At 42.2% G+C, this 24,793-nt stretch overlaps 2 protein-coding genes across 5 annotated transcripts in view; one reads left to right on the top strand and one right to left on the bottom strand.

The window, feature by feature from the left end:
• LOC124142104 (serine/threonine-protein kinase unc-51-like) overlaps window positions 1–7,544 on the top strand; it is a 61,498-nt gene extending 53,954 nt beyond the window's left edge. For all 4 annotated transcript variants that reach the window (XM_046510386.2, XM_046510388.2, XM_046510389.2 and 1 more), the window contains one exon: window positions 3,918–7,544. In XM_046510386.2, the coding sequence (XP_046366342.1) occupies window positions 3,918–3,994 (77 nt within the window). In that variant the 3' untranslated portion in view covers window positions 3,995–7,544. The remainder of the gene's footprint in view (window positions 1–3,917) is intronic.
• Window positions 7,545–12,059: 4,515 nt separating this feature from the next.
• The window catches only part of LOC124142106 (beta-1,3-glucosyltransferase-like), a 28,497-nt gene continuing 15,763 nt past the window's right edge, over window positions 12,060–24,793 (bottom strand). Inside the window, exons 10-14 of the mRNA XM_046510392.2 lie at window positions 23,153–23,266; window positions 19,619–19,721; window positions 19,139–19,261; window positions 18,305–18,446; window positions 12,060–16,294 (exon numbers count right to left, since the gene is read on the bottom strand). Of these exons, the coding sequence (XP_046366348.2) occupies window positions 16,157–16,294; window positions 18,305–18,446; window positions 19,139–19,261; window positions 19,619–19,721; window positions 23,153–23,266 (620 nt within the window). The 3' untranslated portion in view covers window positions 12,060–16,156. The remainder of the gene's footprint in view (window positions 16,295–18,304; window positions 18,447–19,138; window positions 19,262–19,618; window positions 19,722–23,152; window positions 23,267–24,793) is intronic.

Here is a 24,793-nt window from a genome sequence, read left to right on the forward strand (position 1 = left end):
GTAGCACAGCAGGCCCCCAACTCCCGGGACAAGGACCTCCTCAATAAGTGTAAGTAGCACAGCAGGCCCCCAACTCCCGGGACAAGGTCCTCCTCAATAAGTGTAAGTAGCACAGCAGGCCCCCAACTCCCGGGACAAGGACCTCCTCAATAAGTGTAAGTAGCACAGCAGGCCCCCAACTCCCAGGACAAGGACCTCCTCAATAAGTGTAAGTAGCACAGCAGGGACAAGGACCTCCTCAATAAGTGTAAGTAGCACAGCAGGCCCCCAACTCCCGGGACAAGGACCTCCTCAATAAGTGTAAGAAGCACAGCAGGGACAAGGACCTCCTCAATAAGTGTAAGTAGCACAGCAGGCCCCCAACTCCCGGGACAAGGACCTCCTCAATAAGTGTAAGAAGCACAGCAGGGACAAGGACCTCCTCAATAAGTGTAAGTAGCACAGCAGGCCCCCAACTCCTGGGACAAGGTCCTCCTCAATAAGTGTAAGTAGCACAGCAGGGACATGGACCTCCTCAATAAGTGTAAGTAGCACAGCAGGGACATGGACCTCCTCAATAAGTGTAAGTAGCACAGCTGGCCCCCAACTCCCGGGACAAGGTCCTCCTCAATAAGTGTAAGTAGCACAGCAGGGACAAGGTCCTCCTCAATAAGTGTAAGTAGCACAGCAGGGACATGGACCTCCTCAATAAGTGTAAGTAGCACAGCAGGCCCCCAACTCCCGGGACAAGGACCTCCTCAATAAGTGTAAGTAGCACAGCAGGCCCCCAACTCCCGAGACAAGGTCCTCCTCAATAAGTGTAAGTAGCACAGCAGGCCCCCAACTCCGGGACAAGGACCTCCTCAATAAGTGTAAGTAGCACAGCAGGCCCCCAACTCCCGGGACAAGGTCCTCCTCAATAAGTGTAAGTAGCACAGCAGGCCCCCAACTCCCGAGACAAGGTCCTCCTCAATAAGTGTAAGTAGCACAGCAGGCCCCCAACTCCCAGGACAAGGACCTCCTCAATATGTGTAAGTAGCACAGCAGGCCCCCAACTCCTGGGACAAGGTCCTCCTCAATAAGTGTAAGTAGCACAGCAGGGACATGGACCTCCTCAATAAGTGTAAGTAGCACAGCAGGGACATGGACCTCCTCAATAAGTGTAAGTAGCACAGCAGGCCCCCAACTCCTGGGACAAGGACCTCCTCAATAAGTGTAAGTAGCACAGCAGGCCCCCAACTCCCGAGACAAGGTCCTCCTCAATAAGTGTAAGTAGCACAGCTGGCCCCAAGCTCCCGAGACAAGGTCCTCCTCAATAAGTGTAAGTAGCACAGCAGGGACAAGGACCTCCTCAATAAGTGTAAGTAGCACAGCTGGCCCCCAACTCCCGGGACAAGGACCTCCTCAATAAGTGTAAGTAGCACAGCAGGGACATGGACCTCCTCAATAAGTGTAAGTAGCACAGCTGGCCCCCAACTCCCGAGACAAGGTCCTCCTCAATAAGTGTAAGTAGCACAGCAGGCCCCCAACTCTCGGGACAAGGACCTCCTCAATAAGTGTAAGTAGCACAGCAGGCCCCCAACTCCCGGGACAAGGTCCTCCTCAATAAGTGTAAGTAGCACAGCAGGCCCCCAACTCCCGAGACAAGGTCCTCCTCAATAAGTGTAAGTAGCACAGCAGGCCCCCAACTCCCAGGACAAGGACCTCCTCAATATGTGTAAGTAGCACAGCAGGCCCCCAACTCCTGGGACAAGGTCCTCCTCAATAAGTGTAAGTAGCACAGCAGGGACATGGACCTCCTCAATAAGTGTAAGTAGCACAGCAGGGACATGGACCTCCTCAATAAGTGTAAGTAGCACAGCAGGCCCCCAACTCCTGGGACAAGGACCTCCTCAATAAGTGTAAGTAGCACAGCAGGCCCCCAACTCCCGAGACAAGGTCCTCCTCAATAAGTGTAAGTAGCACAGCTGGCCCCCAACTCCCGAGACAAGGTCCTCCTCAATAAGTGTAAGTAGCACAGCAGGGACAAGGACCTCCTCAATAAGTGTAAGTAGCACAGCTGGCCCCCAACTCCCGGGACAAGGACCTCCTCAATAAGTGTAAGTAGCACAGCAGGGACATGGACCTCCTCAATAAGTGTAAGTAGCACAGCTGGCCCCCAACTCCCGAGACAAGGTCCTCCTCAATAAGTGTAAGTAGCACAGCAGGCCCCCAACACCCGGGACAAGGACCTCCTCAATAAGTGTAAGTAGCACAGCTGGCCCCCAACTCCCGAGACAAGGTCCTCCTCAATAAGTGTAAGTAGCACAGCAGGCCCCCAACTCCCGGGACAAGGACCTCCTCAATAAGTGTAAGTAGCACAGCAGGCCCCCAACTCCCGGGACAAGGACCTCCTCAATAAGTGTAAGTAGCACAGCTGGCCCCCAACTCCCGGGACAAGGACCTCCTCAATAAGTGTAAGTAGCACAGCTGGCCCCCAACTCTCAGGACAAGGACCTCCTCAATAAGTGTAAGTAGCACAGCAGGCCCCCAACTCTCGGGACAAGGACCTCCTCAATAAGTGTAAGTAGCACAGCTGGCCCCCAACTCTCAGGACAAGGACCTCCTCAATAAGTGTAAGTAGCACAGCAGGCCCCCAACTCCCGGGACAAGGACCTCCTCAATAAGTGTAAGTAGCACAGCTGGCCCCCAACTCCCGAGACAAGGACCTCCTCAATAAGTGTAAGTAGCACAGCTGGCCCCCAACTCCCGGGACAAGGACCTCCTCAATAAGTGTAAGTAGCACAGCAGGCCCCCAACTCCCGGGACAAGGACCTCCTCAATAAGTGTAAGTAGCACAGCTGGCCCCCAACTCCTGGGACAAGGACCTCCTCAATAAGTGTAAGTAGCACAGCAGGCCCCCAACTCCTGGGACAAGGACCTCCTCAATAAGTGTAAGTAGCACAGCTGGGACAAGGACCTCCTCAATAAGTGTAAGTAGCACAGCTGGCCCCCAACTCCCGGGACAAGGTCCTCCTCAATAAGTGTAAGTAGCACAGCAGGGACAAGGTCCTCCTCAATAAGTGTAAGTAGCACAGCAGGGACAAGGACCTCCTCAATAAGTGTAAGTAGCACAGCAGGCCCCCAACTCCCGGGACAAGGACCTCCTCAATAAGTGTAAGTAGCACAGCAGGCCCCCAACTCCCGGGACAAGGACCTCCTCAATAAGTGTAAGTAGCACAGCAGGCCCCCAACTCCCGGGACAAGGACCTCCTCAATAAGTGTAAGTAGCACAGCAGGCCCCCAACTCCCAGGACAAGGACCTCCTCAATAAGTGTAAGTAGCACAGCTGTCTCCTCAGTGGTAAAAAGTGGTCAGTCTATACATTACAGCATCGTCAGGACTTCATGGTTTTGTATACACCCCGTTCGTTCACCAGTGATGAACGGCCACTATGTAGTGTTTTTTTTAACCAACCAATGCAGTAAAGCCCTGGTTCCTGAGAGAGGGAAAACAGTGTTCTGACCAATGAGTGCTCAGATTAAGTCAACTAACGGCAGTGATTCTCACTTGACAACATGACCAACATGTTCCATAGCCGTGTAATTGCCTGCTCTACACTTTGTGTGCCTTTCCCAAGAAAATCTGGGTTAGAATCAGCAACCCAAGCTTGTTGTAAGGGCCGGACTAATGGGATCAAGCATGTCGTCATATTCCAATTGCGTAGATCAATGCTCACGATGCAAGAAGTCTCCCTGCAACAACATTAGAAAGAATACAGATGTTATCCATAATAAAGTGTCATATATGCTTGTCATGCATAAACTTAAAAAAAATTGTTTCCATTTTCACCTACAATACTTCTTGGCTCTCAATATCAGGATTCTGGGGAAATCTTCTTACTGATTAGGTCTCCTCCAAGATTTAGTTGTTATCCCTATTTTTGTTTCTTCTTGCAGACAAAGAGTCTGTAGAGCGTCGTCTATCAAACCTACAGAGTCAAGGTGTGATGAATCCGTATGATGCTTACAGTTGATCTATAGGCTTCTCCCAGGACTGATGGACTGCTCATCTACAGCTGATAGACCAGACTAACACCTACCTAACATACAAAATAGGATAGTTCTTGTGTCAAGACCAGACTACAACCTACCTAACATACAAAATAGGATAGTTCTTGTGACAAGACCAGACTACAACCTACCTAACATACAAAATAGGATAGTTCTTGTGACAAGACCAGACTACAACCTACCTAACATACAAGATAGGATAGTTCTTGTGACAACAAGCCTCACAGTTAGAGGACCTGTCTCTGCTTCTGTGTATTCAGCTTCGGGACCAGTGTATTGTAGTTGAACAGCTACTGGTCTACAGCTGGATGCTTGGAAGGGACTAGTCTGCCTTTACCCTGTCTGTTGCACACCTTCAGGTTATGTGTACTATAATATCAGGTTACCACTGGAAATGTAGCGTGAGAATTGCAACAGTGAAGTGTGGACTTGTTAATGTAAATTTGCAATCCTAAAAGTATCAGCGTCGACATTATGGCCCTAACCTGGTCTTTAACGCACCAAGATCAAACCAATTTGTGATATCGTCAGTTGATTGACAAGGATATTCACCAGAAGGCTTGTCTCTCAACAGAAGAACTGTCTCCATCAGTCGTCTTGCCATCGGTTGTTAGGACCGTCAGTGTAGAGTGCAGTCATTGATAACAATGACTACCCTAGAGGGACTCCATGGACTAGAGTTAGGCTAGACATCCTGTGTGACAAAAGAGTGGAACTATTGATCATACCTCATTTCCAGTTGAGAATTTTGTTACTGAACCAAATACTTTATGGCATAACTGATTTGCATTTGATTTACTACTGCCATATTGTTCTGAGTTGACACGGAAGTCGGAGTTGCATGTGCCAAATACAAAGGGATACCCACAGCTCCTTTTTGGGGACCTGTTGCAAGGGAACTTCAGTGACTCAAATCTTGCATACTGCAATTTTATTTGCAACATACAACACAAATTCTTTCACAGATGCATTTCAGAATGCATTCTAGTCTCAAGGGGGGAGGCTAGGCTGCTGAAACCTTTGGACAAGAACTATGTTGATATAGTGCTTTTATGGACCCTTACAAATACCTCTGTTTCTGTCTTTCTGACCTATGAAAATAAAAGGGAAACGTACGTCGGAAAAACCCAAAATACCAAGGAAAAGGACTTGAAACAAATCAATATAATCCATGGTAAGAAGAGCAGCTACATCGTTGACATTGTTGATTTTGTACAGAAGGCACTGGAAATTCCTCCACGAGGACGTACCGCTGTGTGGACTTGTTTTGTGTCGCTTGGCTATGTGAGTGATGGACATGTTCGTATTACACCAGGAGGTGATTATACAAGGATGTGCTGTGTTGTACCAGTTATGGTAATATATTATCTGCTTTGAAGGGAGTTGGTCAGTTGTGATGCATGACGTTGTGACAGGGATGAGACGTGTTCTGGGAATGTAGCTGATAGCACAGTTGATGCTGAAGCTCTTCTTATCCCTGTCGGGAAGCGCTGGTGTTGTACGACAGTGATACTGTGTGTGTATATGTGACAATCTAACTACGACTAACACGTCTGTGTAAATTATATGTTGGTATTAGCCTATTCATCTGTTTGAGTTTGGTTAACTGACCTTTATCTGTAACAAAAAGAAAATGTTTTTAGGTGTGTGGTTATTTTAACACAAAAATTTGCAGTTTATGTGCGATTTTATGATTGCTTTTTTGTAGCAAAATTCATTTTATTGTGGACTAGTCTTATTTGTCAGTGCGTATTTTTTTCATCATTTCTTTCAAGTATGTTGCTTATTATTTTCAGTTATAAAAGCTGTTACTGGTGAAAGAATTTTACCTCTTGACAAAAAGACATCAACAGAATTTAAGTTCAATCGTATCTCTTTTAGCATGTATAGAAATAGAAGTAGAGGCCATGAAGTCATGAACAACAAATATTATTTTTGAATTTTCAGTCGGAAGACACAATTATGATTTACTAGTCACTTGATATGCGATGCCATTCACCTAGTCTTTTAGCTACCATTTTATACAACAGGAACTTGTACTCTGCTTTTAGTGACACAATTTAGATTTGTTCCACAATCAGTGAAGGTGATATAGCCTGTATCCTACAACAAACTCTGCAGTTCTTGGTCTATAGTGCTATGTGTATCATATATAACATGTCTTTTAGTCACGTATCAACCGCCCTAGGTTCTATTGCTTGGTAGACTGCCTATGAAGTGTTCAATATCAAGGGATAACCTTTAGGCTTGCTGAAGATGTAAACGCATGTAGCATGTCTAGAGCACCTGAAATCTTGAGTTTGTGACACTTGGTTATGACAAGGACTTTCATGCTTAAGTTTAAACGCTGCCATAGATATATTCCCATATTTGGTGCCATTCCCAACCATTCCTATCTGTATTGTATTCCAGCATTGAATTGGTTCCAATAGAATTGTTTCATGTTGAAATAGTATACTCACACTTGGTGTGTAAATTTATCAAGTCATAAGTCTCCATATTTGTTTGTACATTTATTTCAACTTATGTGATGTATTTAAGTTGTAATTTATAAATATGAAAAAAATTAACTGTTTCTTTTATGTTAAACATATGAACTTTGCTTATAGTATATTGTGATAGAAGCTGTTTTTTTCTATAGAATTTACCATGCATGTCAATGTAGATAGCATTTTCACATGGAATCTTGTTTTATTTGTACATAGCCCTGTTGAAAGTGCCTGACATCCAAAGGCATTGTGTTATATTAGATGTAAATAGCTGAAAGATTTTATTTCCTTTTATTTATTACCCCATGCTAAGAAAGCAACAACAAGTCTGTGAATGTGATCCATGTTGTGATGTGTATTGTCTGTACACACGAAGCCTACAGTCACCATTGCGGACTGCGTATTTAACACGATTAATTTAAGATATGTGTGTGAAAGAATGTTTTAATGCATTTAGACTTTTTAGTATATGTGTAGTTAGCACTCGTTGTCGCCACTGTATAGTGTCTCATCCCTTTATGCAATATTCACATCCTCTATATATTTTTTCTTTCTGACTCCCAACATGGGAGAATGTGTTCTTCAATCTTGAAGTTCCATCTGCATTCTCTTCGTGACCCCCAGTAATCATGTGTGCGACATTTTCGCTCTAGAAATCACTAGGATCTCCCATACTGATGGAGTTGTATAATAGACCTAGCAATTAGCCTTCAGGGACTGTTGTTTGATACCTCATCATAAAGGAGTGGTGAAATCTCATTCTGGTTCTGGTACTCCAAGCTTAGTGCTGTCTGGAGTCACTCTGTGTAATGGCAGGAGGATATGCTAGCCATGGAGAACCAAGGTCAAGCATCGTTTCATCTCTTGTCCTGAATTACCGAGCTTTGTATACCAGCTGTTTCATCGTCATCTTATTGCTGTAAACTGTTCATGTAATCAGCGTCACAATTTGTCATCAAACCAATTTTCCACTACCATGACTCTCAAGCACCATCTCAACTTGAATAAATTTATTACGGATATCCTTGCTTGTTTGTATCCTATTTATTCCCGAAATTTACCTTATGTGTTTAAATATGTAAATGTTTGGATATATTTCGAACTAAACTGACCCTGTTAGGGTTAGATCTTAATGTATACAAGATCATTTGCTTAATAGTTGGAAGCAGAAAGCTCCCTACTGCTGTATTGGTGGTATGTGGAAATACATGTGTATATGATCATTGTCATCATGCTTTGTGTGTGCTGCCCAAACAGGAAACGTAGGCCACACCCCTTTCTCCATCTTCATCATCTAATACCAGCGTATGGGGCATTAACTTCCGTATACCTCTGGCCAGGTAATTTCAATGGTGTAGCATGAAATACAAATGTTATGAGGCCCATCTTCGATTTATCCTGTGCATAATGTCTCCATTCTATTATGATAAATACACAGGACCTATTTACCACCATAGCTTGGTTTCGGAAGTGATGTCCTTATAACTTACTCAGGACGGAATATCTCTCACTCATGATTTTTATGATTGCAGTACTAGTTTCACCATTGTGCAATTGAATTGGGCTCAAATGAAGCTATGGTGGCGAATGATTCTTGTAAGTAGGCAAAAATAATAATTTACTTGTAAGTGACCATTTTGGCATAGTTAGGTCAAGCAAAGATGACACTTTGTTTAAGTTCTTGCTAATGTGGACATTCAGTAGCTGATCTTAAAACGAGAATCATTAGCAGAAAATAATTATCGCCCTGTCTTAAATAACTGGCTCAATGAGAACATTTTTTTCAACTTTTCATAAACCAGTGGTCTCTTCCACCACAGCCTGATGGGGAACTATTGTCCTGGGATGGCATTGAGGATGGGTTTCCTGCAGGGCCTTGTTCCACTGAGCAATCTTAACTCTACAACTGTTAAAGCTTACCCTGTCTGGCACTCGGCATTAAGGGGACAAGACAAGGACTGGTCGGCTCAGTCAGTGTACTGTGTCTGAGTGGGATATCCATTTTAAGCTGCGGCTTGGTATCTCAGTGAGCTAGCACTATAAAAACAACATCATTCTGAACTAATTACGAACGAACACACGCACAGACGCACATATCGCTCTATAAGTGCAATTATCTTGAACGCGATTAAACCCTATTTCACTGATCACTATGTTAAAGAATGGGAGTTACGATCGTATTAACACTAAGATCGCTAAGTGGAACAGGCCCAGGTAGGGAGATAAGATCAGTTGGTTAACGTCAGAATTTCATCAAAATAATTGTTGACCATGGTCACTTAATTTCCAAACCTCTCGGACTTAGTATGTGCTGTTGGTTTGTGAACTACAATGTTGAAGTAACTACATCTGTTTTCTTCAAACCTTTCCATCGTCAGTACTTCATGGGTTTGTATCCAGCACTGTCCTCCACCGCCCATGGTACATATGGCCACTTAGCATGCTTAGTGATGTAGTCGCTGTATTTAACCAAGGAACCAAAGACCTGATTCCAGTGAGAGGGAAACAACGAGCGTTCAGACCAGTGAGTGTACAGAATGAATGAGTATGGTTTAACGCCGCTTTTAGCATTATTCCAGCAATATCACGGCGGGGGACACCAGAAATGCGCTTCACACATTGTACCCATGTCGGGAATCGAACCCGGGTCTTCGGCGTGACGATCCAACGCTTTCACCACTAGGCTACCCGACCGCCCCTAAATGAGTGTACAGATTACATCAGCTTCAGTGTCAGGCAATGGTAGGGTTGCCACAAAGTTCAGGCATGGAGTGGGGACCCATGAAGATCCGGGGTAGAATAGGTCTTCAGCAACCCATGCTTGCCGTTACAGGTGACTATGCTTGTCGTAAGAGGCAACTAACCTTGCTGTCTTGGTTGATGCATGTCATCATATCCCAGCTGTGTGGATCAATGCTCATGATATTAATCACTGGACTGTTTGGTCCAGACTCGATTATTTACAGACTGCCGTCATAGCTGGAATATTGCTGAGTGCAGAATTAAACAAACAATAACATGGAGTGGGGGCAGGGGTGGCCCAGTCTGAGGTGTTGTAATTGGCTGTGCAGAGTTGCATACCATGGGGGTAACAGAAAGTATGATCGTGGGTTCAATTCCTCGTTCACCCTGATTATATTTCTCAGTTTGTCTTTGGGCTCACCAAAGTGGTAAGTGTCCGAGACCTGCATCACTTTGGGTTTTCCTCCCACATCAAGCTGACACACCGTGATATAACTGTAATACTGTTCAAAGTGGCATCAAACCCAACACACACTCACTTATGCACAGAGTAGATTTCCATGAGTTATGCACGGCCACATTTAATCACCTGACTGAAAACTGACACATTACTGAACTATGATAGCACATATCAGCCATATGTATTCATGGGTGAAGGAAGAATGTTGTGCAGACAAACCTGTGAAGTATTGAAGATGAAACCTTTTGTGCTGACATGCATTTGTTGTGCTATTTATCATGATATATCAACTATCTTGATCAACTTAATCATTGATGTAACATTGAAAACTCTCCCTATTTGAAGTGTCATTCATGAAGACGTCCTGGAAATGGCATCATTATGATCACCATTCCTGCAGAACTGAGACGTTTCATTCACAAAAGAAATCAAAGTTTACATGTTCATTGTAATATTGTTTTGTACTTCTTCAAGCGTCTGAAAATTTCAATACAATTACTAAAAGTCGACTGATTAGCATTTTATAAAACTTGGGGTTCAAATTGTGTCATGCAAGTTGGACTACCAAAACAGAATAATTACATTGGTTTGGCTTGTGTTGGTGTCTGATTGAAATGTTTACTTTTTCAGTTACAACAATCTAACAGCCACCGTAATTGAAATACCATTGAATTTGAAGTGGGAGTGAACATATATGAAGGATAATCAACCTTTTTCATACCTTTGTCAGAATAGAGATCTCAGCAAAGTGTATATTTGCATTGAACCAGTGTTGGAAAGTGATATGTGTTCCAGTACAACCCGGTTGCTGTAGATTGTTGATATTAGGCCTCTACTGCCTACCCATGCAATACAAGAGACAGGTGTACATGTATATAGATGGACAACTCTAAGTATTTATTTCAATAAAGCAGCACTTTGAGAGGACTGAAACTGTGTTTGTTGATTTGTTACAAAGAATATAATTCCGAGCCATCAATCAATGAATCTTGACAATACAGTTGATGAATAGACGATGCCTTTTTAGAAAATGGTGAAATGTAACATATGTTATCATATTACTACTTTGTACTTCACAGATTCTGGCACTTTTTCGGGTTGAATCCCATCTTGGATTCTGTTTTTACCACAGAATTTTGGTAATTTTTCTATCGAATTTTGATACTTTTACTGCAGAATTTGTCTGGGACTGACATATGTTACATTAAGGATTACACTTTCTGAGTTAAATCCAGCATAGTATTAGTACTTCACATCTGCCTCAATGACACAGCTTTTCAGAGTAAGATTGCAAGGGTACTTAAGAAAATGCAAAGGGATACAGAAAATAACGCACTGAACATTATCTCTATTCTCCAATAATACCCTGGACATAGTCACCACCTCAGCTTCATATCGGTAGTGATGTCACCATCTCCCTCTCTCTTATCACCTGACATGACCCGGGAAGATCCGGGTAGAATTAGGTCTTCAGCAACCCATGCTTGTCGTAAAAAGCGACTACGCCTGTTTTAAGGGACAACTAACGGGATCGGGTGGTCAGGCTTTCTAACTTGGTTGATGCATGTCATCATATCCCAATTGCGTGGATCAATGTGCATGATGTCAATCACTGGATTGTCTGGTCCAGACTCGATTATTTACAGACTGCTGTCATATAGCTGGAATATTGCTGAGTGTGGCATTAAACAACAAACAAACTTATGACTAATTTGCTACCAGGTGTTTCCAGGTTAGATTGGTAATGGTACGCAGCTGAGTGAGTGAGTACTGGTGACATCACTGCATGATCAGTCATGTAAGAACACTTGATTGGACAGCAATTATATGCAATGTCATTCAAACGAAACTCAAAAGAAAGCTATTGTGGCAAATGGGCCCTGAGTATTTTAGTTGGTTGGTTGATGTGTTGTTTTATGCCTCACTCAGCAATATTCCAACTATATGATGGCGGTCTGTAAATAATTGAGTCATCATCAGTCCAGAGTGAGTATGGTTTTACGCCGCTTTTAGCAATATTCCAGCAATATCATGGCGGGGGACACCAGAAATGGGCTTCACACATTGTACCCATGTCGGGAATCAAACCCGGGGCTTTGACGTGACAAGCGAACGCTTTAACCACTGGGCTACCAGACCGCCCCTCATCAGTTCAGATGTACTGGACATCCTCCAAGTTTCAGGATTGTCTCTTCTCGCTGGTTTGGAGAAGCCATGCCAGTTGGACCTCTGGTGAAATATAAAGCTCGAGGAGAAGCAGATCCAAGGTTGTTTTTTTAAACTTATTGAAAAATGTTAAAAATCATGTTAGTTGAAATTAGAAGAATCAGATCTCGGTTGGCTGTATATACTTTATTATGCCTTTCTTTGTCCTAAAGTGACCATAAAACATATAAAACAAAAACAGTACAAGTAATTGGACCTTCACAGGATAAGTCCACATTCCAGATTACGGGATCACCTATGTTTCTAACTGCTGTTAGTCACATCACAGAACACTATCTGACTCCCAGTCATTACCCCAGCTGGTAATCTGAGGAGGAAGTCTTTGTATACATCAACATGTCAGATACATGGAACTGTGGGTAAATATGTGTAACGTGATCATTCAACTATTAATTTGATATAAGCCATTTTGTCCTTTTGTGTGTCCTTTGTCCCATGATCGCCGAGTGGAGTGGAAAATCCAGTACTGAAGGCCCAATATATTTTAATGGATTTACAACAGGAACCCTGTGGCCTTACTTTTATCATATGGTTGGATTATAATGACATCTAAAGCAGATATAGCGCTAGAAAGAGGTTGAATACAAATCATTTGATAAAGTCATTGATGAAATGAAAGAAATACTTTGGAACATTATTTGGTTCATCCACTATATCTCCAGGCCAGCCAGCATTTTGGACAACCTACACTAACACCAGGATCCATCCCCATGGTATTCGAACCCACACTCTCAGAGTGAGGCACCCACTTGATAGCACACAAAGTCAGCGATCTAACTCACTCAGCCACTGAGGCTCCCACAAAAATGAAAGTCCAACAACTGGTAGTTTGGATCACATACTTTGTTTACCCCACTGAGAAGTGTAAATTGGCACGGCTCCCATGGCCGAAAGCTATGAATACACAATGCTATTTGGAAAGTGATCCGATGTAACAAATGTTATTTTTGGGTTAACACAACTTTAAGGCTGGTTTATAACTCACATTCTGATTGGTCCGTTAGACCTAGTAGCGTAGCCAATCAAACTGGCAAATGGAATTCAAGGGCGGGTAATTTGGGATTGCGAGAACCCCGGGGATGGGTCCAGGGTTAGTGCAGGTTTACCAAACTGCGAGCCCTGGAGATGTAAAGGATGATGCTGGATAGACAGGACAGAACATAACACTCAGTTACTAAAATGTCAAAATGAAAGCTTAAGTTTCATAGTTTTCGGAACCTAAAATTGTGTGTAACTAATTCCAGAAGCCCCTTACTCAGAGAAATAACCTATAAGATATGAGGAAATATAGATCATCTGTCCACAGTGAATAATTAGGTTCTGAGCCTCGGTGAGTACCTCTTGATATTAATTCACGAAGGACATATAATCCATTATTCCTTGTAGCTCATGGGTTATTTTCTGTTTTCTCTATAGTCTTTTTTTGTGGATAAAATGTAGAAAAACATGGGTTTCCAGATCTCAAGTGGAGGCATCAGCTAAGCTCGTCTATTACACACGTACAAGACGTGTCAAAAAATTGTTTGCGATGTGATGAAATATGGATGATGTCATCTTCAGTTATCTGTGAGTATGGTTTTACACTGTTTAAGCATTATTCCTGCAACATCACAGCAGAAATGGGCTTCCAGGTTTAGAAACTAACAGTTTTTGTCCACTAGTCCTTATAATGATAACATATAGCAAAACCCTTAAAATGGGCCAATTCCTAATAGTCCTTAGGATACCTTTACAATTGGGCAGTGTGGTAAGGGCTACAGGACTAGTGCCAGTTTCTAACGCTGGCTTCACACATACTCATACCCACCACGGCTCTCAGTTATTTGTGACAATGCATTGAAATAACTTTATGTTGGTATGCATATGCCTCTTCACAAATATAAATGAAAACAATGATACAAATTGCTACAAACTAGCCAATCAGCTTGACGAGCGAACGCATTAACCACTAGACTGCCCCACTGCCCTACTACTGTTAGGAAATTACAAGCTGAAATTAAGACTAATAAGTTTATGCATCAGGTTTTATACCACGAGAAGGAGGGATGCATAAAACGAGGGATGCATAAAAACAGACAAACCTCAAGAGATACTGGTACATTGAATTTATCATGCTGACATATTTCAATCTGCCATTTTAAAAGAAATAAAACAAACCGAAAACTGATAGCAAACAGCTCTTTGGTTGAGGTGAGGTAAATTTGTGCCGTGTCATGTAACTTTTATTGAGTAACAACATGCAACTGTTTTTCCTTGTGGTGGGGTATAAGGGACTTATTCTGTCACTCAGAAATTTATTTCCCTCCCAGGCGGGATACAGAGTATTTTATCAAGATCACATGAACCAATCAGATCTCAGCATTCTGACATGGAGGTCAGATAATACCATTTTAGCAAGACGATCAATGACAAGGTATGATAAAGGGACCCTTTTGACCACTGTGATTTAGAAATTATTATGAATGTATGATTATATGTCCGTTGTGAAATGTTGAAAGTCTTCGTAACTCCGGTTGACTTTATTAGGAGATGTTGATAAAAGCAGTACAAACATGTGGTGAAAAATTCATTTTGAGTAACAGACTTACTCAAACATAGATTTTCTCATCCCTTTTCATTTTAACCATTCTTATGTATTTGATCATGTCACAGGTAGAAAACTTGCATATGTAAGAAAGAAAAAAGGATAGTTGTCCACCCTTGAAACATGTCACTGTCAGATAACTTTCATACCAATATTTCAAAATATTCTCCAACTTTAACAAAATTAACATTCCAGTGGGACAAAATGGGCCCATATCCTACCTCATCCGTTACACAATGCATTCTAGATGCAAGACTGGACATATATATAGATGGATTTCATAAGTGAAAATCTGCTGATGCTAATGCTTGCATAAAAGTTACCACTCTCTTTAAATCCTCATCTACGGAGGTAAGATGCAAGCATTGTTTCTTAACACATACATGCTATAAGAGTAGACTCCATGTATAAAACATATAATATACTACAGTACACTTTTCATTTTTGTTTTAAACACCAGTACATAAAACATACAACAGCTTCCCTCAAACTAAGTGTGGAGTGAAGCAGACAATGTGACCTTTTCAATACAATTGTAAAAAATATATATTAACACCTTCTGCATAAATACCAATCTTAAACAAAATATACATTTTGTGTAACACAGCAGTGCAGCATGTATAATTCTATTATTTACAGTCTTCGATAATCTGTTGTTGAAAAATTTAACAGCTATAAATGATATACTAAGAGCACTGGATAGGCTTCTGTGTTCAAATGCTGTTATTCATTTGATCGAGATTCCATCGTTTGAACAGAATTTTACTTCAGCATACCCCTTCAGTTAAGAACCCCTCCAGTTAACAACAACCTCAATAGTTAACAACCCCTTCAGTTACCGCCAACCCTTTCAGTTACCAGCAACCCCTTCAGTTACCAGGAGCCCCTCTAGTTAACAGCAGCCCCTTCAGTAAACAGCAACCCCTTCAGTTAACATCAATCCCTTCAGTTAACATCAATCCATTCTGTCAACAACACCTTTAGTTAACATCAACCCTTCAGTTAACATCAACCCCTTTAGTTAACAACAACTCCTTAAGTTAAAATCATTCCCTTCTGTCAACAACCCCTTCAGTTAAAATCATTCCCTTCTGTCAACAACCCCTTTAGTTAACATCAACCCATTAAGTTACCAGCAACCCCCTCAGTTAACATCAATCCCTTCAGTTAACAACCCCTTTAGTTAACAACAATCCCTTCAGGTAAAAACCATCCCCTCAGGTAACATCAACCCCCTCAGTAAACAACAACTCCTTCAGGTAAGAACAATGCCTTCAGTTAATATAAATCCTTTCAGTTAACAACAATCCCTTTAGGTAACAACCATCCCCTCGGGTAACAACTATCCCCTCAGTTAACAGCAATCCCTTCAGTTAACAACAACCCCTTCAGGTAAGAACAATCCCTTCAGTTAACATAAATCCTTTCAGTTAACAACAATCCCTTTAGGTAACAACCATCCCCCCAGGTAAAAACTATCCCCTCAGTTAACGACAATCCCTTCAGGTAACAACAACCCCTTCACTTGACATCAACCCCTTTAGTTAACAACCCCTTTAGTTAAAAACAGCCCCTTCAGTCCACCCCTTCAGTTGACAACAACCCCTCACATTACTTGTAGCCCTTATAGTTCATCATGTTGTGAGGGGACGTCTGTCTGCAGGAACTTGTATGTCTCCAGGGGATCACAATCCCAGTGTTTGTGAAACGACACATGAGTCCGATGCTTGACAAAGTCCTCACTGTAGTCCTCCTTACGAGCCTGCAGTGACAAAAGGGTACATGTATATACACTGCTGTTCCTCCAGTCAGCTGTACTAGGAAAGGAGTGAGTGCGTCTACAATGAAACCCTCTATCAAGGTCACAACTGTTTGTTTGTTTGTTGTTTAAAGCCGCACTCAGCAATATTTCAGCTATATGACAGCGGTCTTTAATTCATCAAGTCTGGACCCGACAATCCAGTGATTGACATCATGAGCATTGATCCACGCAATTGGGATATGATGACATGCATCAACCATGTCAGGGAGCCTGACCTTCCGACCCGTTAGTCGCCTCTTAAGGCAAGCATGTGTTGCTAGCCAAATTCTAACAAATGTTAAATGGGCAGATCACTGTTGAGTTCCCAGGCATTCGCCATCTAATCCAAATTATCATTTCTTGATTCAGCATGCAGTTACTACTTTCACTGCAGTAATATAAACGTCACGCTGGCATGCAAACAAAGTCTAGATAATTTGAAAAGTGATTGCCAGCATGCCCACCGATGCACACTACTAGGTGACGATGACATGAAATCAGTCAAGTCGCCACGCCCACCTGATCCACTGTAGTCAACTTTGACAACAAGTTGTAACCATTTCTACCCCGGAATCCCCACAAAGTTACCTCCAGGCAGAAACTATTTCCTGAGATCTATTCACTTTGTTCATAATCCAAGGTACCATTTCACAAAGCAGTTGTAAATTTGCACTCTGGTAGAGTTTATGCCACATTTGCACTATATTTATGCCTGTTCCACAAGGCTACTCTTAAGCTGGCATAAACTGTGGCCACCCCAAGACAACACGTACAATGTACACCAAATTTACACAAACGTAATATTACACTAGCTTTGTGAAATGCTCCTAGTTCAGTATTTCCAAATCACGCCAGTTTTACGAGCATGTAAGACTTACATCTGCTTTGTGAAACAGTACTTGGGTTTGGTTCTGAACATATGCTTACTGTAAATATAACATATGCACAAATACACACAATTTATGTACAACATATGTACAATGTATAGACAATGTGCACAATGTATGTACAACATATGCAAAGCCTTTACACTATTTATGCACAATGCATAAATATATATGAGTGAGATCTACACCTGGTGTACAAAGGGTTGAGTAAGATCTACACCTGGTGTATATAGGGTGAGTGAGATCTACACTTGGTGTATATAGGGTGAGTGAGATCTACACCTGGTGTATATAGGGTGAGTGGGATCTACACCTGGTGTATATAGGGTGAGTGAGATCTACACCTGGTGTATAAAGGTTTAGTGGGATCTACACCTGGTGTATATAGGGTGAGTGAGATCTACACCTGGTGTATATAGGGTGAGTGAGATCTACACCTGGTGTATATAGGGTGAGTGAGATCTACACCTGGTGTATATAGGGTGAGTGAGATCTACACCTGGTGTATATAGGGTGAGTGGGATCTTCACCTGGTGTATATAGGGTGAGTGAGATCTACACCTGGTGTACAAAGGGTTGAGTGAGATCTTCACCTGGTGTATATAGGGTGAGTGAGATCTACACCTGGTGTATATAGGGTGAGTGAGATCTACACCTGGTGTATATAGGGTGAGTGAGATCTACACCTGGTGTATATAGGGTGAGTGGGATCTACACCTGGTGTACAAAGGGTGAGTGAGATCAACACCTGGTGTATATAGGGTGAGTGAGATCTACACCTGGTGTATATAGGGTGAGTGAGATCTACACCTGGTGTATATAGGGTGAGTGGGATCTACACCTGGTGTATATAGGGTGAGTGAGATCAACACCTGGTGTATATAGGGTGAGTGAGATCTACACCTGGTGTATATAGGGTGAGTGAGATATACACCTGGTGTACAAAGGGTTGAGTGAGATTATCTGGTGTATATGTGGTGAGTGTGATCTACACCTGGTTTATATAGGGTGAGTGAGATCTACACCTGGTGTATATAGGGTGAGTGAGATCTACACCTGGTGTATATGGGGTGAGTGAGGTTACCTGGTGTATGTAGGGTGAGTGAGTTATTGTTACGTCTATCCTCTTGAGGCACATGCCAAGGATCATATCATCCGGAGCGTCATCAGATGGGCAGCTACACTCCTTAGCAAGCCGCTCCAACAATGGCCAGCTGAACAGCATCCTGAAGGGAGACAACTCATTACATGGATGACAGGTACAAAAAAAGAAAGAAGTTTTCATGTAAAAATTGTCTTTAATATTTAAGACAAAAAAATATTTCTTGTCAAAGGAAGACAATACATTCATTCTACCGACACTCCAACTGAAAGGACTTGTCAAAAGGAAAACACATGAAATTACATTTGTGATGTTCAAAATTAATTCCTAAAAAGAGATTCTAACTGCTTAAAAGATTCCTGAGCAAAGCACATGCAAGTGTAAATGTTTTTTTCATTTTCCATTACAGGGCTGGTGATGTCTGTATCGTATACGTCCGTGGCTGCTTGTACTATTCTGGACTAATGCTGATTTCATAGTGCTAACCCAGTGAGATGCAATGTTGCAGTTTAACATGAATACCCTACTCAGACACAGTATACTGACTAAAAGCCAACCACTCCTTGGTTTAGCTACATAATGCTGAGTGCCAGGCAGGGTAACAAGAAGTACCATCTTTCAACATCCTTTGGTATGATGTGGCTGGGGATCGAACCAACGATCTTCCGCTCTCCAGGCGGACGCTCTACCACTAGTCCACAGAGGCAGTATATTCCTATAGGAGACACATATTATGGATATTAAGCTGATAAGAACAGATACTATCAGTGAGTGCTTTGTCTGGCTTATCAGCTTCTTCGTTCTGCCCAATCTTACCCCCCTCCTCCTGTGATGTAGTCGTAGCCGTAACCTCTGGCCGACATGTAGCCGTACCGTTCCCCAAGAGCTATCTGTTCACTGGCATCATAGCAGGCCAACATCAGCCGCAGTCTATGCAAACTGAAAACAATCAAGTGTCACTTATGCCAAACTACTTTGCAGACCACAGCTAAATACTGCCCCTAGGAAAATGTAAATGAATCTGGAAAAAAATAAACTGAACTGAAATACAGATAGAAAACAACTCATCCATTAAATATTGGAAATCAAAATTTCAGAATCAGGATGGACAAGTAAAGAATAGCTGACATCTGATTGGGTTAAGAACCCACGTATCCCTCTTTAGACACGGTGGGTGAAATTCTTTCAGTGTTCACCTGACACAACCTTCTATCGAGGTGTTGTCAGATTTTCACGTAGAGTGGTATGACATCGGATAAACAGATTTTAATGAGGCTGTTCATGACGTAAGCTGACCTGATAATGGTGTCGTCATCTGCTATCAGCAGCCACTTCTTGCCAGCAAACTCCTTCCTCTCAGCAGCTCTCCTGATGATGGCCATGGTCTTCCCACAGTGGCCTGGAACAGAGACATGACAGAGTTGCATCCCTTAGTCACGCCAGGATCCTCTGATCATATATTGTGAACATGATACATTTACTTATATACAGGATGTTTAGGTGAGCACTTGCATGTATTTGGGACGCATGCATGAGTAGGGCAGGATATAGAAACTTTTGTACCACTATTTGATAGTGATTCAGGGTAACAACAAGTACCATCTTTTCACAATATGGTATGCAAGGGCATGGGATCGAAACACTAACCTCAGTTCTCTGTGCATATGCTGTATTCACTAGACCACGGAAGTACTATTTTAGCAAAGATTTCTTATGAAAATGGAAAGGGTTTTGACATTTTCATTGACACTGCTTTGAAGAGTATTTAATTTACATCACATGTCAGCTTAATGTAATAATTCTTATGGATCCTCTACCTCTATTACATCATTGCCCATATGTACCAGAGGGAAAGTTGGGCTCTGCCTCTAGTAAGCTCCAAGTATAGTTGACAGTAGTTTCCTAGATCTCTTGCGATTCCATCTATAGTGGATCTGTTTCCAAATCCTACTGACTACTGAATCACCTCAAGAGGACTACATGAAACATACAATTGTGTGGGACCGCCTCTGTGGTCTAGTGGTAGCGCGTCCGCCCGGAGAGCGGAAGGTCCGGGGTTCGATTTGTTGTTACCCTGTCTGGCGCTTGGCATTAAGGGGCTAAAACAAGGACTGATTGGCTCGGAGTCAGTATACTGTGTCTGAGTTGGGTATTCATGTTAAACTGTGGCATGGTATCTCAGTGGGCTAGCACTATAAATTGGCATCAGTCCGGACTAGTACAAGCAGCCACACACACATACACACACACACACACACATACACGTGCATGCATGTCGCTATATAAGTGCAATAACCTGACGCAACGTTAAACCCCATTTCACCATGGCATGATCTGAGACTGTTCCAGAATGTATCTGGGAAAGAAGCGGTTGTCTCTGTATCCATTATACATGGGAACATCCAGATTTGAGTAGACAGTATGTCTTCCTGCATACGGATGGTGGTATATAGTAGGTTGTGAATTAGTCTGACTTGATCCATTCTGATGGAAAATGGCTTGTCTCCAGTAGTTACCATGTAGGACTCTGGTTGTGTTAGAATGCCATGACAAATTCCGGCAACTAACCAGTTTATGTATGCTGTGATGTCCATACAGTGCTTGTTTGCTGTTGTTAAGTCCTTCAGTTCTGCAGAAGGTAATGTGATGCTGGTATTCGGTAATCCCCATCTGAATCCTGACACTCTGGGAGAGGGCATACGTGAGTCGGGTATAGTTTCCTCGTCAAAGACGGTAAAGGGAGACTATCATCAGTAGTTTCAGTAGATTTTTGGACACATGGATAATAACTTTATGTGTGTAACTTGGCCACAGAAGAGTATGAATCATGGGGAGTGGGATTCCGCGTATTCAGGTATCTGTTGTAATTCTGTTTCCTTTGTCATAGGTTGTATGACAGGCATTAGATGAATTGATCCAATAACTCCAGAAACGTGAGGCCAGGGTTTTAATCTTGCAGAGACAGAGAATAAACAGAGAATAAACAGATTCTGTACAATCCCCTTCCTCCAAGTCGGAATCTCAGAACCCCGGAATCTGTAGGGTCTTAGTTAATACCCGGGAGTGAAGTGGAATGATGTTTTGTACACGTAACCACTAGGGCTGCAATGAATACACTATGAGACGAATATGATTTGTATCATGAATATAGTGTAATGAATACGAATATTTATTCATAAATACAATAACAAGTCAGCAGTTGATGGATTACTTGTTCTATTCAATGAAACAAAAGCAACACAAATTATTTGACATGGTTTGTTAATTAATAACATCTTATGCATTTATATACTTCACTTATCCAGGTACTAGTATCTACTAAAATGCGACAATGACCAGTGACCACACCACTGTCAAATTAAATATTATGAGAGTGTTGTCTTTGAAGAAATCTATGCATATAATATGTTCTTATGGATATTTTCAGGTACAGGGTATTAAATGAACATGACTGCATATTCATAAAAATTTGATTCTATTGGTCACGAATAACGAATACAATTCATGAATGGATACAGTTCGATTCACCGAATACGCGAGTGAATTGTAACAGCCCTAGTAACCACCATGGAGTTCATGTGGACCCTGTGCATGTATTCATCTGACAGTGACCAGCATTTCAGAATAACAAAAGTCTGTGGAGTCTGTGATATCATGCTGTGGCTAACAAAGCCTGGTCGGTTAGCTTGGTTTTGATAGAACCTGCTAGGGTTTTCATCAATGATAACTGTATCCCATCTGGTGACCATAGCCAAAACAATGCATTTCTGAGGAGCCTGTGAATCTGTTGGTGGAACTCATAGAGCCAGTACGGGCCTTGGCAGTGACCGGGATGACTCTGCAATAGTTGTTGCCTTGTGGTTAGAAGACTGTCGGGTACTGTGCGTAAATGGAACAGCCCTTTAGAGGTAGATAGCTTGCTCCCCGTCTGGTCCATACGGGAACCATGCTGTGGTTGGCAGGATAGCTGTTTCTCTGTGTGACAGTCTTGACTACTGTGGGGAGACCGCCCGGGGGCCTGGTGGCTTCTGCCTAGACGGCTGGCTGGTGATGAATCGTGTGCTCCCTCAGATGGCCTTGGTGGTGGATGGGTCAGGTTTTCCTTGTGTCTGTCCACAACGGCAGAAAGAGATTTGATGACACTGACAGTCTACTTTGCCACTTCCTTCTTCTAGGCTTTTATAATGGATTCTGTCAATTTGTTGAAGGCCGACTTTGAGATGGAGGCGTACTGAGGCGCAAAAGACGTCACAACACATCCAGAAGGAAGGATGAGGGTTCCTGTGATCTTGAAATGACTACATGACTTGCAAGTTTAGGGAGAGGCTGAAGACTCCCAGATGGGCTCACACACACAAACACAAAGTCTATACTTACTTGTATACAACCAAAACAACCACTTAGTAGTTGAATTCCAGTGTAATAACAACTAATGAACTGAATATAGCTTGTCACAGTGTGACTACACAACCCAAATGCTAGCGATACGAGACTGTGGAAAGTTGATGTTTACATTAGCACACACAGGAAGATGTGAGGATTTCCCCTGCTTTGCACCTTGAAGAGCTGTAAGCTGATTGGTTCTACTGCGGTGACAACTATTCATGTACAGTTGACAGTGAAAAGGACTTCTGTTGAAAATCTGAAGATTTATTTATGGTGTGATTGCAACCAAAATACAGGAATTTGGTAATGACGCAAGAATAATAGGTTTCCTGTCATCTAAGGGACACAACTCTGCACGGCAAAACATGGCACCTTAGACAACTAGGCCACCCTTACCCCCAAGATGCTATGAATTTAGGCTGCCGTCTTATCCCTGGGTCTTACCTCTCTCAGTATTGGGGATGCCGAGGGTGATGGTAGGTATGCTGGGATCATCTACGTCACTGAAGTACTCGATGTTGCGGCTCTCCCGGTCCCATGTCTTCTTAACAACAGGAACTGGAATATAAAGCAAGGGTAAAGCATTTCTCCTGGTATGTCCACCGAGTTGTGTGAGGTCAGGAATCACAGACTGACAGTCAGGTTACTGTGTTACTAGGACTGCACGGTATTACCAGTGTACCAGTATCCTGCAATACGCTTTTCAAATTATACCTATAGCAACAATTTTGTCTGTGTTCTGGTATATTGGGTATAAAATATAGAACAAGTTTCTTTATTATTTGTATCATTTAACCTAAAATCTACACAGAAGTTCATTCACAAATGATGCTGAAATTGATTGAAAAAACGATGGAAATGTGGAAGGGATTTGTATCCTCACGTTGTTACCTCCCCTGTACCACAGCGTATATACGTCTTTGCCTGTACCCATGACTACCAAATGGCGGCAACTGACCATGCTGAATAATATTTTCTTTTGTATGTAGAAAATAGAATATGCATGTAAAATCAGTGCTAATGACTGTCAAACACTTTAGCTCCCAATATATGTCAACACATATCACAATAGACATACCTGCATTGCAATATATAATTAGGGTGAAGGGGTGCGCACTCCTCCCTTTTTAAGCATATTAATAATTTAAACCAGGGATTCATTTTGAATTCCAAACTAAGTAACAGCGATAGAAACAAACAGTTTTAGTCCACTAGTCCTTATAATGACAACATATAGCAAAACCCTTAAAAGGGGCAAATTGCTACTAGTCCTTATGATAGCTTAACTATTGGGCAGTTTGGCAAGGACTATGGGACTAGTGCTAATTTCTAACGCTGAGTAACCTTGTCAGACAAAATGGGATAAAGAGGGAATTTTCTTAAAAAGTCCTTTTCTTAAATTCTGGGTCACGTAAACATTTCATTCAAAGCAAAAATGTAAAACTAAACATTAAAGCCTCTTCTTGTTGATAAGTCCTGTTATCAGTGAGTAAGTGAGTGTGTGAGTATGGTTTTACACCACTCTTAGCAATATTCCACCAATATCAAGGCGGGGGACACCAGAAATGGGCTTCACACATTGTACCCATGTCGGGAATCGAACCCGGGTCTTCGGCGTGACGAGCGAACGCTTTAACCACAAGGCTACCCGACCGCCCCCTGTTATCAGTGAAATGCAAGTCACCCCGGGAAAGCAATAACATTAGTTTTTAAAAAAATAACATGAATTGGCAAACAATTTGTATAGACATTTGCTTCAGGTATGGGGCCTAATGTTAGCCTCTGAGCAGGCCTAGATAAATCACTGGCCAGGTGAGCTAAAAATAATTTCTTCCACCCGCCTCCCTTTTGAGAAAAATGTGCCAAGAAACATTTCTTTTTCTTTTTGTAGCCCTACTGTAAAGTAAATGTGAATTCCCCTGCATGTTCTTAAATAATGATATCACGGAACATTGGCTTACAACACTTCTTGTTGTTTGAGGAAATGTGAAAATGCAGTTTTTCTCAATTTGGTAAGGTATTGGCATACTGACCACAGAGCTCCAGATAACTTTTTGAGCAATTGAGTTTTTACTCGAAGGTCTC

The sequence above is a fragment of the Haliotis rufescens genome, unplaced genomic scaffold, assembly GCF_023055435.1.
Source record: "Haliotis rufescens isolate VD_foot unplaced genomic scaffold, xgHalRufe1.0.p SCAF_15, whole genome shotgun sequence".
Lineage (NCBI taxonomy): Eukaryota > Metazoa > Mollusca > Gastropoda > Lepetellida > Haliotidae > Haliotis > Haliotis rufescens.